The following is a 21,485-nucleotide window of genomic DNA, read 5'->3' as shown; positions in this document are numbered from 1 at the left end:
CTAAAAGATTTGATTTCATACAATTTAACCCCCAAGTCGAATAAAACTCTCCTTATAATAGACATTCGAGACTAGACATCCCCCTTTTAGCAGAAAATCGAAGTTGTACATCCCCTTCACAATGAAAATCCGAAACCCCCAAATCATAGATTTGGGTTTTCGGATTAGGGTTGATGGAAACCCCCAATTCGTCTAACCCCACACTCGAGATTCTGAATTCCCCGAATAAGTCGATTCGGGGTTTTCCATTGCCGTAAGCCCTTACCCTCTCCTTGTTACGTAGGGATTTGCGGTCGACCCCATCAAACTTCTATGTTCAAGTTTTCGAAATCCCCAAATTCAAGGTTTGGGGATTCCTGGCACCATGAATATGAAAATCCCCTTGTTTTTAGTAGGGATTCTCGTCTCGAATCCATACAGGGAATCGAACCAGTCTTCGATTTCTCACCCAGATTCTAAAGAAGAACCATACCTTTTCGGCAATTTTTCCGGTGATCGGAGACAACCGTTACGAGAGAAGGGTCGCCTGAGGGCAATCTCTCCACTGTCGAACTCAGGTCGAGGAGAAACAACGAGGAGGAAGAAGCTTCGTTTGACAAGGGTGGCATGTATGCCTGCCGCGGGTGGGAGCTGTCGACGATGAAGGCTCTGACGATGTGCACGAAAATGAGAGGGAGAGAGATGGGGGAGGAGAGAGCAAGGGTACGGACCTTTTTTGAAGAGGGAGGAGGCCCTTCGAAAGTGGCGGAGGTCGTTACCACATCTTCAGCGATTGTCGCCCACCCCCACCCCCTCTTCCTTGCGATCGGGGTTAGGGTTCTCTCTGAACCCTAACACCTGTTAAAAGAATCGGGCAACCCTTATCGGGTTGTGTTATTAAAACCCACCCCCTCCTTTTTATTGTTTTAACGAGCGGGCCGGGTCTACGACCTGCGACTCAGGATCCAAACCCAGTCGCAGTTCTGGACCCGCGCCTCCCACTCGGTATGGATCCACGGATTGGATCCGAATGGATCCAATCGTGGATCCCATGAAATCACTTGTATAATTTTTATATATATATATATATATGGTATTTTATCTATATCCATAAGGATCCTATCTGGGTCTTGGATCCCGAATGTGGATCCCAAGCCCATTTATGCCTTATATAAATAGCTATCACTTGAATAATTTGATTAATTAAAAATTTTCTTTTTTTTGCACATATATATACATATAAGTTTATACGAGATAAATATATACGTAAAGATTCCTTTATGGGTCCTGGATCTGAAACTTGGATTCCAGGCCCAAATCACAATATTATAAAATTTGTATTATAATATATCTAAATAAATGCCTAAAAATTTGCGGTTATTACGATAACAATACTAGTACCTGCATTTTTAACAAAAAGATCAGTGTCAGTATAACAAGAGTGAAATCCTAATTTTATCATGATATCACTGAAACGATCATACCAAGCCTTATGAGCTTGTTTAAGGCCATACAACTGTAACGACACCAATCCAGACCCTTTAAAAATGCGGAATATTTTTTTTCTAAGAGTTGCGGAAAACTTCCCAGAGATCTAGGGTCCCTACAGTTCCAATTTGAGTTGGATAACCACACACCACAAACGAAGTTGCAATTATCATCCATATCAACCAACTAAAACTCTTTTATTAATGAGTAAGAAAATTTCAAAGACAAGGTTTTCTTCAACTGAAAGTAAAGTAACAATTGCAGAAATTAAAAGAACTAAAAGACAAAAGAAAGAGCCACTCTGTCCTCTGCTGAAGCCGTCAAGCTCAAGTATGACTCTTATCCATTCCCAGATGCACGTCCAACTTCACTGTTCACCATTTCTTGTGAAAAACCAACAAAGTAGGGTGTTAGAACCGAAATTCTGAGCACAGCTACTTCTAAAGAAATCAGGTGAGATAAAGAACATGGATAAAATTTCATGTAGTGATTTGAGTGAGTGCAGATATAAAATTTGCAACATTCAAATATGCATAACTACCAATAATTGCATATGCTCACCAATCAAGTACAGTAAAACAGTACACATATATCAGGAACTGAATAGCCAAACCTTGCAGCATGATTTCAAAAAGTATATCTTATACTACCAACAAATCATGTCATGATATCAAGAATGATTCAAGCATGCATGATCTAATGCACAACAGAAAAATGCATAATTATGTGCAATGCATGATTTCTTCTGTTATCTTTTATTTAAGTTTCATCTTTCCATATGCATGCTCTATTAGATGCACACAACCTTAAGTTCCTCTTTTTAATTACCGTGGCCCGCGGATACACCAAACGGGTACAAACCCCGAGGTCAAGTAGGTTCTCAGGGTAGCTTAACAAACAATTTTATTTTATTACTGGGTTCCAACTTAGCCCTCGACCGATATCAGGAAACAACACCATCCATCAGAACATTAGACCTCCACATCTAATGTCGGGGACACAAGGGACACCCCACGCCCACAAGTGCCACTTCCTTGGTACCATAAACTCACAGCTGTGACTAACACACCACTCCCGGGTAAAGTGACAGACCCTCCCTAAAACCGTGGCCAGGAGAAGAACCTCAATATCGGGTTCAGGGACAACAACGCACACGGAGTTTTTGTATCCTCACAGTCTCCCCAAGACCGGATATCTAAGATTCTCATACTCCAGATGAGATATCCCAGAATGTATATTACACTGTTCTTATTCATTATATTTTTAATTAAGTTCATTTTTTTAAGTTTGCCACACATATGCAAAAGTAAAGTGAAAACCCCGCATCCTCCCTTGCAGGGACCCATTCGGGACTCCAGCCCGTATAAACCATTAGAACAGTGTAGTAATCTGCCAAACCATCTTATGTGGTTTAAGTGATGCAGTTAAAAACATATGTGAAAGAAAACCAAACCCACGGCTCTCCAGGCCGATGATGGTCCATTTAGGCCATCGATGCATCGTATGCAAAAATCATAACAACTTGCAATGTATGCAATAATACCAACATAATTCCAAATGCACATTCATTCATACCATTTTAACAATGTGCATGAGCTTCCACAGATCTATGCATGTGTGACCATTCATGTGTAAGTGCTTTTATGTAATCACTTAACACACATGCATTCATCCATAGTTTCATAAGTATATGAGAATATTTATGCATGATAATTAAACATGTCCCATCATGTAGATACATGAAACCTTTCATTCATAGCATGAGTTATCATCCCCACACAAGCACATAAACCGGATCTAGAAATTTATATTTCAGGGTTGCACGCATTCACCTCATGTATGCACCTCCACCAAACAAACTTTGCAATAACATATTAACAGAACAAGATGTTCAAGAGAAGGTATCTCAAATATTCATAATTAGGGAAAGGTAAACGATCTGGTATAACCTAATACAAAAACCAATAGTCAATGTTGCTTTAATCAAGTGAAGTCAATTCCTACTGTTTCAAGAAAATCAGTGTTGTGAAAGCAATTCATAATGGTGCAATAAAAATCAGTATGGCGAAAGCAGGTCATACTGTTGCAATACAGTTCAACTGTATCAAATCAGAGGATACCCGGGTATGCTAGTATAATAGGGTATGATAATAAGAATATCACAGAGTATACAATTTCTATTAACTGTTCAGCATACACCAAGGTATTCAATTGACATAACCTGTTTAGAGGCATGCTTATTAACATTAAAAGAGTATTCAATTAACAATAATCGTTCAACACCTAATAGTGTAGTCAATTAACACTAACTGATATTCATTTTATCAAGTATACTTCTAATGATTACTCACTTTTGAACCTAACACTATACATGATTAAGTCACAGATGGTCATTCCTTTGTATTACGAGTTTACAAACCATTGAGTAATTGCATAAATAGGTAGTACAAAGTTCAAATGTGCAAATACAATGTTTTTCATATTAAACCTATATTCGGTACATATATATTAAAGCTCTTTGTGCTATGAAATGAAAACAAAATGTGAGCCCTACACCAAGCAACAAGGAACTTGTCGTTCATACTGTTTTGCACAAGCCTGGGGTATGACCTAGATTGACTATGTTTCACAAATAAAGAAGACAGTTTCAAGATAAAAATGTTTTCTGCAAACAATATGATATACTTGCCACTTTTCTGGAATGGCCAGTAAAATCCCGGACACATTTCATCTAGTGCACTTACTGACTCCTACAACTAGCATATTCTATCGTTCATCTTGCAATCCAATAATCATGTGCATACTCATGGGAAAGTATATCTGCACTACAGCAAACATGCAATGCCAATGTACAAAAGCATTGACATGGATCCCAGTGTCCATAGTATACAAGCATCCTTGTCTTGTATGAACAATGAAATAGTATTCGAGTACCACACAACAATCAGACAATTAAAAACCAATATAACAGCAAGGTACACGAAAAATGCATGGCACCTTATTTAAACATGAAAGGTAAACACAAAACATTAATTAATCAATTAATTAAAAATAGAAATAAAACTGGATGAGACACGTGTAGATTGCCTAGATGGCTAGCCGTTGGGTAAGCATACAAAGCATGAAATGAACCTTAGCATTTGAACTATGATCGGCATCTCAAACCCTTAATTCACATAGGAATCATACGAAGGCAACCTTTCCCCTTTTTTTTTTCCTCCCATGCATATTCACGGGTACCCAGCCAGGGAACCCCCAAATCGGGGTATCGATTTTAGGGCTACACCCTGATTTTTCCCAAATCGGGTGCCCCGACCACTGAAAACCCCCTTTTTACCCTTTTGAAAACGAAAGACACCTGCGCCGATGAGGGTTTTCTGTGGACACTACCCCAAGTCACACACACGGAATCGAATCCCTGTTCGATCCCTCACCCCATTTCCAGGAAGACCCGTACCTCTTTTTTTGATTTCCCGGCGATTTGAGGCTGCAGATGAGAGTACGGGGCTGCGGGTGTCGCTCTTCTTCACTGCCGTGGAGAAGGGTGCTCGCTGGAGCTACGATGGCTGTGGGTTGCCGCAGCTTTTTCCGGCGACCTCTTCTTCCTCCGGTGCGCGCACGCAGACAGGGAGAGAGAGACGGGGAGAGACAGATGGGGGACTGAGTGAAGAGGGCGAGACCCCCTCTCCAGTCCCCCCTTTATCAGCCCCAAGCCCCCCTCCTTCTTAGCCGAGATGGGGGGAGGTCGGTTACGCCCTGCGTAACCCCCCCTTCCCCCCTTTCCTTATTCCTGTTAGGTTTTATCGGGCAACCCTTATCGGGTTGCCCCCCCCCCCTTTTTTCTTTTTTTTAAAGGCTGATACATGGGGCGCGGCTCGGGTCCGGACTCGTGACCCGTAACCCGGCTCCAAATCAAATATGGATCCACAAGTTGGATCCGAATGGATCCAACTGTGGATCCTCGGATTAATTTATTTTTAAAATTTAAAAATTTTATTTATTTATTATTATCATTAAATCGAGATTTAAATCAATAAATCCTAATTACCCCCTTTATGGGTCCTAGATCCGTAATGTGGATCTAGGCCCAAATTGCATAATTTGAAATATTTTATAATAAAAATTTTCGGGTTTTACATCCCTACCCCCTTAAAAGAATTTCGTGCGCGAAATTATAACGTACTAAATGTGAGTAGTACCAAAATTAAATATCGCATGAGCCTAATGATTAACAACTAAGAGATACCTTAGACCAGATCAGTCCTGAGTAGCAGTCGTAACAGCATAAACTCTCCCATTAGTCTTCCGCTGACCCTGTTGCGTTTGAGGTATCTGTTGTTGCTGCTGCAGTGGTTGTTGTCCTACCTGAGCTGCTGGCTTGTTCGGACAAAAAGGAGCAATGTGCCCTGGTTGTTGACACTGAAAGCAATTTTCCTTGAACAACAGGCAAAAACCTAGTGGATGGTTCTTGCCGCACCTACGACATGTTGACGGGGCCTTTTCTTGTTGTTGCCCATTATAGGTTCGCTGCTTCTTGCCACCTTGAGTCTTTCTGCCTGTAGGTGGGTCCTTCCTCTTTCCGCCCGAAGCATCCCCTCCATTTGTGCCTCCCTTTTGCGATACATTCCTAGACCTCTCCTAGTCCTTGGTCAGAACAATGACTGACTCGATAGCATCGGCCAAGGTAGGAGGCCGACCTGACAGTACGCGAGCTCGTAATCCATCCTTTAGTCCGTGCACGAACTTCGATGCTCTTGCCTTCTCATTTCTGAAGAGGTTCGGACAGTACCTCTCGAGGTTCCGAAACTTGGTAGTGTAATCTACCAGACTCATGGTTCCCTGAGTCAGATCAAGGAACTCCCGTTGCATCTGTTCCTCGGCGTATGCGGGGAAATATGTGTCTAGAAACTCTTCCCTGAACGTCTCCCAGGGGATCTCGTCCCAATCGGCGAACTTTACCCTTCGCAGGGTGTCCCACCACTTCTTGGCATCGCCCTTCAGACGGTACGTGCCAAAAGATGTCTTCCTGTCCTCAGGAACAGACAGGACGTCGAACACCCGTTCCAACTCCTCAACCCAGTTCTCCGCTGCCTCTGGGTTTGCCTCTTCTGAAAAAGTTGGCGGATCCAACTTCAGGAATTTTTCGAAAGAAACTCCACCCGCGTTTGGAACAATATTGACAGGAGGGTCACGAGTCGCTGCCTGTGCAGCCTGTGCCGCTTGGGCCGTTTATGCAGCCTGTGCCGCTTGCAGCGCCTGCGCTGTTTATGTCGCCTGAGCCGTCATGGTCTCCGTCAAGGTATGAATGGCTTCCATCATAAAGTCTCTTTGTTCCTGTCAGTTCGCAGGAGCAGCAGCAGAGGACGAAGCACCTCTACGGGTATAATGCAACATCTACAACGCACATCCTTTCTATAAATTAGACTCTTACTTATCCTACCCCCTTAGGGTTGATCACGAACAATAATCGTTCACGTAATCATACCAAGACTTATTAAATTCATACCAATAGAATATTAAACTATAATTTCAATCAATCACACAAAATTCACATACTTAAAGTAAAAGTATTAAATAGCCATATCAGTGAAGAAGACTGCTCTGGAGGACGAGTCACACTTGTCGACGCTTCAGGACAGGGCTCACATACCAAAGTAAAAATTTTTAATACTCAAAAGATGATCAAAATTGCAAGTCTTTGTGGTGGCTTTGATACCAAACCTGTAACGACCCCAATCTAGACCCTTTAAAAATGCAGAATATTTTTTTTTCTAAGAGTTGCGGAAAACTTCTCAGAGACCTGGGGTCCCTACAGTTCCAATTTCAGTTGGATAACCACACACCATAAACGAAGTTGCAATTATCATCCATATCAACCAACTAAAACTCTTTTATTAATGAGTAAGAAAATTTCAAAGACAATGTTTTCTTCAACTGAAAGTAAAGTAATAATTGCAGAAATTAAAAGAACTAAAAGACAAAAGAAAGAGCCACTCTGTCATCTGCTGAAGCCGTCAAGCTCAAGTATGACTCTTATCCATTCCCAGATGCACGTCCAACTTCACTGTTCACCATTTCCTGTGAAAAACCAACAAAGTAGAGATTATACGAGATAAATATATACATAAAGATTCCTTTATGGGTCCTGGATCTGAAACTTGGATTCCAGGCCCAAATCACAATATTATAAAATTTGTATTATAATATATCTAAATAAATGCCTAAAAATTTGCGGTTATTACGATAACAATACTAGTACCTGCATTTTTAACAAAAAGATCAGTGTCAGTATAACAAGAGTGAAATCCTAATTTTATCATGATATCACTGAAACGATCATACCAAGCCTTATGAGCTTGTTTAAGGTCATACAACGCTTTTAAAAGTCGAAGAGTTTGATCTTGCTCAATATTAATTCCAGGTGGTGGATCCATGCAAACTTCTTCATTTAAACTTCCTTTAAAAAAAATATTTTTTATATCAAGTTGATAAATAGGCAATTTCTTGGTTGATGCGACAACTATTAAAGTCCTGACACTGGTCATTTGAGCTACAAGAGCGAATGTTTCTTCATAATCAATTCCATATTCTTGTGAGTATCCCTTAGTGACTAACCTAACTTTATATCGTTCTAAAGATCCATCACTTTTAGTTTTGACTTTAAAAACCCAACGACACCCAATATGTTTTTTGTGTGGGGGTAGATTAACTATTTTCCAAGTATTAGCCTTTTTAGTGCATTTAGTTCAACTTGCATTGCTTCAACCCAATGTGGTATAGATTTAGCTTGATTATAGTGAGCTAGTTCAAAATAAGAATGTAGGGTTATTAAACATGCTCGATAGTTGGGTGTCAAAGAATCATAGGATACAAACCTATTTGGTGGTATTGATATTCTATAAGAATGTCTAATTTGTGGTTCCTCTGTAGACTCAGAAATTTGGGAGTATTTTTCGAGGGCACTAATAGGGTTTTCTTGATTTCTTCTTCAGTATACATTCATATTTGCATTATTATCATTTGAGGGTATTATATCAAGATTGAACACCTCACATGTATCTTCTATGCTTTCAAGAGAATCATTTTGTATGTCATCAATAAGATCATATAAAAATATGTAATCAATTTCATTTGTTTCTTTTATTTTATCAAAACCATTCTCATCTTCTAGAAATGTTACATCTTTTTAAACATAAAGTTTATCATTTTTAAAATCATAACATCTATACCCTTTTTGATTTTCACCGTATCCTAGAATAACACATTCAATTGCTTTTGGAGACAACTTATCTTTCTTATGCAATAGAACAAAGCATTTACAACAAAAAATTCGAAGACGATTGAAATCGGGTAAAAATTTAAAGAGCTTTTCATAGGGAGAAGCATTCTTTAACTTAGAAGAGGGTATTCTATTGATTAGATAAGTTGCGGTTAGAACGGCTTCGACCCAAAACTTCTTTGGAATATTTTTAGAGACAAGTAATGTTCTAGCGGTTTCTACAATGTGCCTATGTTTTCTTTCCGCTAGGCCATTTTGTTGAGGGGTTCTAGGACATGATTTTGATGACAAATTCTATTTTGAGTTAAATAGTTTTGAAATTCATAAGATAAATATTCACCACCGGAATCGGTTCTCAAAGTAGATATGTTACTTTGGAATTGATTTTGGTTTTTTCTATGAAAATCTTTAAAGAAAGTAAATAATTCTGACTTATGACTAAGAAAATAAATCCAAACATACTAAGTAAAGTCATCAATAAAAGTAACATAATAAGAGTAGCCCCCTTTAGACATGACTGGAGAAGGCCTCCAGACATCGGAATGCACCGATTCAAATGGTCTTGACGAAAGAAAAGTTCTTGTTGGAAACGAATTAGACTTCATTTTTCCAAAAATACAATCTTTGCAATTAATTTCTTTTTCCTTACAAAATTTGTTTCCAAAGGGAAAAAGGTACATTTTGGAATAACTTGGATGACCAAGTCTTTTATGCCAAGTTTCCATATTTTTTCTTGGACATAAGAACAAAAATAATTTGTGGGAAGGTCTAGATGATCCATATAGTAGAGGTCTCCCTTCCTATGGCCTTCCCCAATCCGCTTCCCGGACCAGAAATCCTGCACAAAGCAACCATTAGATGAGAAAGATATTTCAAATGGTCGGCAATTTGGGAGGCCGAAAAGAGATTTAAATTTAGTTTGGGAACAACTCTTACTTTTGGAACACAAAAATTTTGAGAGTCTTTAAAAGAGCCAATACATGAAATTTTCAAAAAAGTTCCATCGGCCGTAGAGACACAAGAACCCTTTGAATTGGTGCAAACATCAACAAGTGCATTTTCATGGGGGGTCATATGAAAAGAGGCTCCGGAGTCAAGGATCCAAGAATACGTATCGGGTGATGATGTAGAAGCAATAGCCGCACCCGATGTGGAGGAAGAAGCTTTAAGAATTTGTTGAAGAGCCATAGATATTTGCCCAAGAGTTTCTTTAGGTCACCATTCTTGCCTTCATCTTCTTTGGTGGTAGTTTCTTCAAGAGAGGCTACCTTAGGCTTGAAAGTTCCATTAAGCTTTGGGCAAGCGGGTTTGATGTGACCCAGTTCATAGTAATGATGACAAACAATCATTTTTCTTCCTCCATTATAGTTTCCTTGTTTCTTAAAATGTGGAGGTTTATAGGTTCTTACATTGTTGTCGGGTTTGGATACAACAAACACTTCATCAACATGTTTACTCATGCCAAACCTTGTCTCCTCTTGAGTGATTTCGTAATAACATCCTCAATTAGAGGAAATATAAATCTATGGAGAAGTGAGGATCTCACTTGCTCAAATTCAGGATGTAGCCCAAAAAGAAATTGAAACAATCATTCTTGTTCCATTTGTTTTTGTCTCAATTCAATATCTTCCATAGCAACCCATTTTGGCTCTAAAAGAGCCAATTCATCCCATAGTGGGTTTAGGGCACTATAATAGTCTTGAATGCTAGAATCACCTTTTTTGGTGGTTCTAATCTTTTCTTGCAAAAAATACGCTCTTGCAAGATCCTTTTGGGTATACATACCCTTCATAAAGAACCAAGCCTCATTGACCCGACGAAATTTAGCTATATTAGCACATACCTTGAGTTCAACATTGTTCATAAACCACGCAAGGATTTTTGCGTGATTGCTTTCTCAATCTTCCACTTCTTTTTGATGATTTTCAATGGTCTTGAGGCGAGCATCTCCTTCAAGAGCTTTTTCTTGACCTCCTTCGTTCTTTGTGAGCATAAGTTTAGGTTCCGGAACGATACCCATGACAAAACCCCAATGTTTCTTTCCTTTGAGGTTGTTTTCCATTGCCGATGCCCACATCATGTAATTCTTTCCATTGAGCTTGAAGGATAGGTCGATCTTTGCCTCCATGATGTTACCAAGAAGTGAGAAGAGAAGAGATACACAAAATATGAAATATAAGTGCCACACTTTTCTTTCAAGAACCGAGTGGCTCTGATACCATGTCATGAGATATTGCGAAAATATAAAGAGTGCTTATAATCACTTACAACAATGAATAAAAGAGACTATCACAAGTCCACTAAGGGACAATACAAACACAAGCATTTAAGAAGGCAACAATATAAAAAGCCTCTTATTGAAAAGAGAGAGAGCTCTCAAGAATGCATACATAAAGGGGTTCACCCCTGTTTGTACAAGAGGGAGTGAAAGGAAAAGGAAGGCCAAGGGCCTCAAAAGAAGAGCCTAAAAGGGGGCTCCCATGGAGTCGTTGGGAGCCCCCAACGGTCACATTTGTGACCAGTGTTGTGAAATGCGTTGAGGCGTAGTGAGGCACCCCACCAAAATCTGAGGCGAAGCGTAAGCCTCGAGGCGTAAAGCGTAAGCTTCAAAAAAAAACTAACTTAAAAAAACTATCTAAAATTATAAATAACTAAAAAATTCTCTATTGATGAAGCAACAACCAACAAGAAATAAAAAATCTCAAATAAATACTGAAAAAATATGCGATTAACATGTAAAAATAACATTAATGCATTCACATTTTTATCAGTTGTTGCAGAAAAAAACATTGACATCATGATACCTTTAAAATATAGTCAATATTGGTGACTGGTATTTGTATGAGTTCAACACCAAAACAACAGCCTAGTAGAAGGGACCACATCACATAGATTATATTAAATTTTTTATACCAATGTAAAAAGTGTACAAAAGACACTGATACGTAGAGAAAACAATGGCATGAGCATCCCAAAATATTAGCAAATGGTCTGCCTCTCTGCTTATTTTTCTAAAATAACCATGTTTGATGTCACCATTTTCTATAGCTACTATTATCTTGTAATATAGGGATGGGAATGAGTCGAGCAGCCTGTGGCTTGTCCAATTCAGCTAATTTTAAGATCTCATAAAAGGGGCTCAATTAGCCAAGCCACTAGCTGATCATGAAGGGTTGTCAAGCTGATCATGTGCAAAGGGAGCACAACTTCGTGAGTCAATTCTTAAACATATATTATATATTTTTTTACAAGATTCTTATGTCATGCACAATGCCGTAGAGCATTTGAATGGAGTATGTGGTTTGAAAAGGGGTGATCCAGCATGTCGATTCCTATTACTAACAATGCTAAAAGATACAATACTTTTCATATGAATCCAACTTGAGATCTACTTGTTGGCTCTGTTTGTCATGGTTTCAAGCTCGGGTCAGCACCAACACCTGAGTCTGATCTCTAATTGGGTTTGACCCAAATGAACAAGGCTGAGCAGGCCAAGCTCGGCCTATGCAATCCTAACATGACCACCAAGATCACTCGACACTACTATGAATGGATACCAGCTCACTAACATCATCCAGTTTGTTCAAAAACAATCAAAACCACCTGGTTCCTGCCAACGCCTGATGGCAACAAAGACTTAGTAGACCACATAGTTGCATGGATTGACACGGGCAACTCAAGCAAGCTGTTTGCAAGTTGACAGCACAACAATCCGCCAAAATTAGCCTAAATCAGTCATATTTCACAGGAATTTGGTGTTCTGCTCCTGATTGAATTGCTCTAATTCGGAAAACCTCCTTTTCTGAGAGAGAGAGAGAGAGAGAATGAAAGGGAAAACAACATACCTGACCTCTGGGAGAGAGCGAGCGAGCGGGTGCAGCAGTGGAAGTGGTGGCGACGTGGGCGACAGTGGCAAAGGAGGAGCGTGAAAAGAGGGAGAGCAGGCGGGAGAACAGAGGGTAAATGCCTCAACTTGGTTAAAACCTATGTCACATGGGTGCGGGTGCGGGTGCGACACGGGTGTGGCGCAATTTCAAAAATTTTGGACACGGGGACTCGGCTATATATATATATATTAAAAATATATATATATATATATATATATATATATATATATATATATATATATATATATATAAGACTCGGTCAAAGTTGTGCCCATTAGGGGACAGGTGATGAGTTGTGAAGGCATTCTGTACACTTTCTTCATACAGGAATAATTCACTTTTGGGCACTTTCTTCATACACTGTAATAATTCACTTTCTTCATACAGGAAAAAACCACAAAAACTTGAGTTGTGCCCATTCTGTACTTAAAACTTGAAAGTGTACAGGTTTTTTAGTTGTGATGGGTTTTTTTCCTTACAGATGTAGCCCAGAAAATTTCAAAAAAAAAAATTCAAAAAAAAAAAAAATTCAAAAAATGGACCAAAATGACCCTGGGTGCGTTGACCACACCCAGGTTCGGGTTGACCGAGTCCGAGCTGCACCCGTGTCCGCACCCGTGTCGGTGCGTGTCGACGCGGGTGCGGCGACCTTGGAGCCGAGTCCGTGTGACATAGGTTAAAACTGATTAAAAAAACCCTAATTTTTGGTCAAATGAGGGCTTTGACCCTCATTTGACTAAAACATTTGAGGCGTGTACGCCTTGGCTTGAGGCGCGCCTCGCCTCGAGGTGTGTGCCTCAAGGCGCATGAGGCGCACGCCTTGGAGCTTTTGCGCTTTGTATGTGCGCCTCAAGGCATAAAGCCCCTCGCCTTGAGGCGAGGCGCGCTTTTTGCGCCTTGAGGCGCGTTTTTAATAACACTGTTTGTGACTGTTGGGGGCTCCAACAACTCTATGGTTGGAGCCCCCTTTTGGTTCCTAAAAAATACAAAAAAGAAAACAAAAAAATAAAAAAGGAAATTATATTTTAACAAAAAATAAAATTAGTTGTTTTCTAAAACAACTATGTGAAATTACAAAAATACCCCTATCAGGTATTGATGTAATATATATATATATATATATATATATATATATATATATATATATATATATATATATATATGGAGTACATTTTAACACCTACATGCTGTCATAATCGGCTGAATTTTTAGTTATTTCTTGATGTTGCCAAATGATTTATTCTAATGTTGTTAATGTGTTCTATTTATGATTTATGTGCAACATTGTCCGTTGCCCACTGCCTTTGGGCTGTATGTTTTCTTCGTGAAAAATATGCTGTCAAGGACATACTAATGTTGTTCTGTGCATTGTGTCAGTATAGTTATGACTCGGTGGTTATGTTTTGTATCCCGAGCATGCCCAAAATTGGTTACATGAATGGCAAGAATGTTTATTGGTTATGTATGATCATGCAAATGAATATTATGTTGGCATAGATGTGCATATTATGAACACAAAATTTCTGATAATATCTATCTATTTTGGACCCTTCCAATATGGGCGTTGATATGCTTTTTACAACCTTGGGTCCATCCTTTTGTTGATATCATTTCCTTTTCTTTTCTTCTCTTGGAGTTAATAGGATATTCTTAAGAATGCCAACACTAGACTTGTATGTGATTTTAAGGAAAAACATTTTATCAAGATCACTTTTTGGGCTTATGTTTAGTCGTATTGCTGGATTATACATGGTAACTGATTTTACTTTTTAACATTTTGTTATCTACCATGTCACTTCAATATAATTATCTACTAATTGTTATTGTCTAAATACATTTAATGGCATTTCATGGTTATATATGTCCTTAAGCTTAAAATCTTCTTGATGATAACATGCAGAAAATTCCAACTTTATGAAAAAAGAGCGTCTTTCTTCTTACTTTTCCTCAAAATTATGCCTTAATGTTTTTCTATATTTTTAGGTAATACCTGAAAAACGCTTCTATCAAGTTGTAAGAAATCATGGGGTCGGTTTGACATGTTGTTCAATGGGAATGACCTCCCATTGTGATGGTCCTGCAGAAGGATCCAACCTTACTGCTGTGGGTGAAATTCGGCTAATACCAGATCTTACAACAAAGCATAGGCTGCCCTGGTACGACACTCTTAACATGCTCGATGTTGTGGTTATGCTTTATAATATTAATATTTCATAGTAGGGAGCCAATTTTGTTTTGCAGATATCTTTTCATTGTCAAAGTTTTTAAGCTTTTCATTGCCAAAGTTTTGTCTGATCTTTTATATTTAGTTCATCAAACTTGTTTTTTTGTTTAGGAGGGTCACCAGACTTTTACCAAAGTGGGGAAAGTTTAATAACAATTTACGTGTTTGAGGTTGCTTTTTGTACTAAACGTGATCAAGAAATTTTTTAGTGGCTATGTAACTGTTGTAACATATTTTACATCACTTTCTCTATGAAAATGCTTAACCATATAGTTACTTCTATTACATGAGTTGGTTTAGGGGTTATGGAGAACCAAAATTTTGATCTGAAATAATTTGAAGATTTTTGTGATAAAATGAACATTTGTTGGTTGTGTTGGTATATTAAATGCTATGTTTCCTTTGAGTTAGGTCTTTCCAACTTCCCCTGCTGGCTGTTGTAGTTCACAACTTCACATAGTCAGGTGTGGCAACTAGCTCTTCCATTCAATTGGGAGATGGATCACCATGCAATGCAGCTCTGCCTTTATTTTTGTGAAAAAAAAAATTAACACAGTAGAACTTGTAACTTATGTTAAATGTTAATGCATCTTGTGCACATCTAATCACAAGTGCATGTTCATATCAAATAATTACATAAATATTTCATATAACTTGTTCAAGCATTTAACTTTACATAGTTAAGATGAATAATACCCAATCATAATGACAGGAAAAAGGTTCACAAAACCTCAAAATTGCCAAACAGCTCATTGTCTGTTTTCTATAATAGTTCAGTTAACCCAGTATCCAATAGTTAACATTCCACCAACATTTCGTATGCTTTTATTGTGTTACATAATTAGGATGGATCATTGTAGTGAAATACAAAGAATACACACAAATGCCTCTTATGTGCAAGTACAACATACACAAATGGAGACCACTTAAGATACAATCACACACAATGCCACCTATGGGCAAGAGAGAGAACATAAAAAATGTGTAGGATTTATTGAGAGAGAGCTTTGAGAACAAGCTTGGAATACAAGAGGGGACTCATCCCCTATTTATACACAATAAGGATCAACTAGAGCCATTGAGAGTAGCTCTATTTCAACGACATTATAAGGTCTATAATGCCCTTGATAGAATGAATGAAATAAAAAAAATAAGAAAACTCTAAAGTGCTCCTAATGAATACAACTAATTATATAAGGTAAAATAACTAAAATACCCCTAATGGGTTTTACTTATTACACCAAGAAATATATATATATATATACATATAAATATATGTATATATATGTACATACACAAAATTATAAGTTTATATACTATCATATATATACTTTAACACCCCCTCAAACTTACACTGTAATCACTGAAAGTTTGTCAAGCAAGAAATGAAACCGAGAAGTGGGAAGAGCTTTCGTAAAGAAGTCGGTCAACTGAAATTTCGACGATACATAAGGCAAAATGATGGTCTTCTTCAGGTACTTTTCATGAACATAGTGGCAATCCATTTCAATATGTTTGGTGCGCTCATGAAACGTGTGATTGCTGACTATATAGATGACGCTTTTATTGTCACAGTATAACCTTGAAGGTGATTGCATATGCATCCCCATGTCTTCCAATAATCTTTTCAACCATACAATTTCAGATGTTGTGGTGGCCATGTCACGATACTCAGCTTTGGTTGACGACAATGATAACTTTTGCTAGTTCTTGCATTTACAGCACACCAATGAATCACCTACCAACACACAGAAACCTGTAGTTGCACGTCTGTCATTAGAATCTCCTCCCCAGTCAGAGTCAGCATAAGCAGTTAATTTGAGTGGGGAGGCGGAAGACAAAACAATTCCCTTAGAAACAAAATTTTGTAAATATCTAATGATACGCATAAGGACACCCATGTGCACATTGATAGGGAAATGTTGAAATTGACTGGCTGTATGAATTGCATGTGAGGTATGTAATGATCAAGTATGTGAGGGCCCTAATCATTTGGCCGTAAGAAGTAGGATCATCTAGAGGTATGCCATCATCTATCTTCATTTTTGCATTTATCACTTCAGGAATGTCCACCCTTTTCTCATCTATAATTTCAGACCTGTCTATGATGTTAGAAGCGAACTTGAATTGAGTCAGAAAATAACCACGAGCGGAATATGCAACCCAAATCCCTAAAAAATATCTAAGAAATCCTAAATCAGTCATTTCAAAACTTTGTTTTAAAATATTTTTAATAAAACTAACTCCCTATTTGTCTCCTCCAATGATGATCATATCGTCAACATAGAGAAGAAGGATAACAATACCTGTATCAGATCTCTTAATAAACATAGCAGTGTCAATATAATAGGAAGTAAAACCTAATTTAACCATAACAAAAATAAAATGATAATCCTAGGCTTTAGGCGCTTGTTTTAAACCATAAAGGGCTTTCCTTAAGTAAAACACCTTTCCAACAAAAACCTCATATCTAGGTTTGTTGACATCCATTTGATAAATGAGCCAACATCTAATGGCAACTGCAAGTATAAGTGTTCTAATGAAAGTCATCCTAACTATTGGAGCAAACGTTTTATCATAATCTATACCATATTCCTGAGAGTATCTCTTGGCCACTAGTCTAGCCTTGTGTCTCTTTAACGTTTCATCATTCTTGGTTTTAATTTTAAACACCCATCTATAACTTATTATCTTCTTTCTACGAGGAAGACTTCTTATATTTCAGGTTTTTGATTTTTCTAAGGCTTGTATTTCATCATTCATAGCACTCATCCATTCTGGACAATTTTTGGCTTTGTTGTACGAGGAGGGTTTAATGTAAGAAAATATCTTAGCTATACAAGCTCTATATTGATGTATAAAGTTTTCATGAGCGGATTTCCTAAGAGTGCTTGATTCTATGCTAGAATATTATTCTAAGGCATTTGGATGTCTATCATCGGTTCTTTCATATTGGATAACTAGAGGTCCACTATTAGTGACATTAGACTCACCATACTGGATGTTGGATTGAGGTTCATTATGAACATCATTGTTGTTTATTATTGTTAAAATATAACATGTAAATACATATATAATATATATTATTTTTATAATATATATATATATATATTATATATATTTATATTTTTACTTCTTTTTCATTTTCTTTATTTTTATTTTTTTCTAGTTCACTTTGAACTAGATGGTCAAGATCTCGTTAGATCTTGACCATTCCTATAGCCGTTAGACCTAGTCCAATGGCTACAAATAGAGCCGTTGGACTAGGTCCAACGACTCTGAGGAAGAGCTCAGAGCTCTTCCTCTCCAAACTCTTCTTCTTGTATATATAGGGGTGAACCCCTCCTTTATATAGGGGTGAACCCCTCCTTTGTAAAACAATGCTTCTTAAGCATTTTTGTGTATGAATAAATTGTTATTTATTTCAAGTGTTCTTCCATTTATACCCTTTCAAACTCATGAGTCATACTATGAAACTTTGGGAAAGGGTGATTGAGTCTAGCTTGAGGAAGGTTGTCATGATATCGGAGAATCAATTTGGTTTTATGCCTGGAAGATCAACTATGGAAGCTATAGATCTTCTTAGACAACTTATTGAGAGAAATAGAGAGAGGAACAAAGATTTGCATATGGTTTTTATTGATTTGGAGAAGGCATACGATAGAGTACTTAGGGACGTTCTCTGGTGGACAATGATGAAGAAAGGTGTTTCTCTCAAGTACATTAGTATAATTAAGGATATGTATGAAGGAGTAGTAACCAATGTCCGCACTTGTGGAGGGGTGACAACCAATTTTCCTATAACGGTTGGGTTACATCAAGGATTTGCTTTAAACCCTGTCCTATTTGCTATAGTGATGGATGAGCTTACGAGATCAATTCAAGAAAATGTGCCGTAGTTTATGTTGTTTGCTGATGATATTGTTTTGATTGATGAGTCTAGAGCTGGGGTTAATGTTAAGTTAGAATTATGGAGACAGGCATTGGAAGCAAGAGGTTTTAAGTTGAGTAAGAGTAAGACAAAATACATGGAATGTCGGTTTAGTAAGCAACGAAGTAGTGATGGGAGTGTAGTGAAGCTTGGTGAGCAAGAAATACCGGTGGATGATTGTTTCAAATAGTTGGGATCTATCATTCAAAAGTATGAAGAAATTGATGGAGATGTATATTAGAATATATTAGAATGTGGGATGGATATAGATCCATTCAATAAAGGACCCATATCCATTCCAGGTTTTGTATTTTAATGTAATATGAGTTACTAATACAGGGGCACTTTTGTCCATGTGTAAATTATTGTAACCCTATTAATGTTAATAGAGTATTAACGCGGCCTATGTGAGGAAACAGGCTGCCGATTCCCAAAAACTTCAGAGCCCTCTCTCTCTCTCTCGTCCTCTCTCGTCTTTGATTTATGCAGCAAATCTCACATGGTATCAGAGCAACGACAGGTCTGGGCATAACACACCTTTATCTTCTTCAGCTAGCCGAGTCATAACACGCCTCCATCTTCTTCAGCCAGTCGATTCCTTCTCATTCAGAGGCTGAGATCCTTCAGCCAAGTCCTCTTCATCTTCAGCAGAAACAGGTCAAGTTTCAGATCCTTCAGCCAAGCCGAGCCCCTCCTTCATCTTCTTCAACAGATCGTCTTTGGTTTCCTCTCTATTCTTTATTCTTCCTTTCTTTTATTCCTGCTTTTATTTTCTGTTTCACGACAGATCTGATTTCCTTTAAGATCTGGGTCCCTTCTAATCTACTTCTTATTATTATTTATTCTTTTTCTTTAAGGACAGATCTGACGTGCTGCCTCTGATCACGTCAGATCTGGTGTTGTTTCTCTGGTGCCTTTTTCTGTTCAAAGAACAGGTCTGACCTGACGTGCTGTCTTCTGTCTATAGAACAGATCACGTCAGATCTCGGGCTGTTTACTGTTATCTCTCTTTCTAGTTTCTGTCGTGATATTGATCTGCCTGTGATATTGATTAGTCTGTGATATTCTCATTTATTTTCCTGTGATACACATAAATATTCTTTTGTTTCCTGTTGATACATATAAAATCTATTCTTTTGATCTCTCATTCATTTTCTGTCAATCTTCCATACACTCAAAAAGGGGGTATATATATAGAGCTCCCATTTCTCTTGTCGTGACATTGTACCGATTTCTGTCAACTGTGTCAGTTTATGATAAAACAACCCAGTTTCTGCCACTAGTGTCATTTAAAAAAAAAGGTTGTCAATTAGTCTACAAATGAATACTTCAGCTAATTCGGGTCTTTCTTCCAATTTCCTAGGGCAGCTAGTTTCGAAAAAGCTAACTACAAACAATTATCTGACTTGGAAAAGGCAAATTGCTCCTTTCATTCGAAGTCAAGATCTTTCAGGTCACTTGGATGGCTCCACTCCAATGCCTCCAGAATTCATCACAAGCGAAGCCAAAGAGGATGGGGGATTGCCGAATATTGTTCGCAATCTTGCATTTGTTTCTTGGATGAAGCGCGATCAGACCCGTGTCGCATACATCACTTCCACGTTATCGCAAGAATTACTGATCTCCATTCCTGATGATTGCACATCCAAAGTTTTGTGGGAGAATTTAGCTCAGACCTACTCTCAGATATCAGAGGCCAAAGTGTTGTTTCTCAAACGCGAATTTCAAATGTTAAAAAAAGGGGCAATGAGCATCATTGAATTCTTGAATCAAGTCAAAAGCATTACAGATCAGTTAGCCATGGTTGGATATCCAGTGTCAGATAAAGAAAAGGTGCAGCAGACACTGAATGCTCTGGGATCAGAATATCATGTTCTTGTGACGTCTTTATTGTGCCTACCTACGCTACTCAGTTTTGAAGAATTACGTGCCAAACTCTTTCAGTAAGAAATGACTTTGAAAAGCATGTCTGATGCTTCAGCAGGACAATCATCTACGCATGAGGTTCTTTCCACAGGAATAATAACTGATCGTTCACGAGGAGGACGTGGTAGAAGCAGGGGAACTCCAACCCAGGGTGGACGTGGGTTACTACCTACACCAAGTTCCGATGTCAGTTTTTCAAAGAATGTTCCCACGTGCTACCAGTGTAACAAACGTGGTCATATCAAAGCCAACTGCTAGTTCAATCCACAAAATCGGAATAGAACACAAAATAATAGAAATGCTGTTGCATCAGGAACTGCAGGTACATTTCGAGTCAGTGATGATGCTAAGGATCTTCTCTTATCTGTGATGGCCAACTTGAATCTAAAACAAAATGATGATGGAATATGGTATGTTGACTCTGGGGCAGCAGCTCATGTCACTGGCAATACAGGTAAGTTCTCTACTTTGACTCCTTATCTTGGTAAATCTAATATTGTAACTGGAGATGGGACTCATCACCCTATTTCAAACATAGGCAATGTTCTCATTCCCTTGTCCGAGTCATCTATTCCTTTATCTGATGTTGTTCATGCACCAAATATAAAGAAAAATATTATCTCTGTTTCTAAGCTTGTTGACTTTACCAATTCATCTGTGGAATTTACTCATACTTCTGTCTTTGTCAAGGATCTTCAAACAAAGGAGATGTTCGCTAAAGGAGAGCGACGAGGAAACATGTATGTCTTCAATGAAGATTCAACCTCCAGT

The 21,485-nt window shown here is 38.2% G+C and overlaps 1 protein-coding gene across 1 annotated transcript in view; it reads left to right on the top strand.

The window, feature by feature from the left end:
- NODGS (nodulin/glutamine synthase-like protein) overlaps positions 1-21,485 on the top strand; it is a 141,160-nt gene that overhangs the window by 78,107 nt on the left and 41,568 nt on the right. The window contains exon 10 of the mRNA XM_089991248.1: positions 14,617-14,789. Coding sequence (XP_089847374.1) covers positions 14,617-14,789 — 173 coding nt within the window. The remainder of the gene's footprint in view (positions 1-14,616; positions 14,790-21,485) is intronic.

This window comes from Nuphar pumila, chromosome 16 (assembly GCF_984573655.1).
Source record: "Nuphar pumila chromosome 16, dmNupPumi1.hap1.1, whole genome shotgun sequence".
Lineage (NCBI taxonomy): Eukaryota > Viridiplantae > Streptophyta > Magnoliopsida > Nymphaeales > Nymphaeaceae > Nuphar > Nuphar pumila.
The sequence above is the reverse complement of the archived record's forward strand: the minus strand, read 5'-3'. Positions and strand labels throughout refer to the sequence as shown.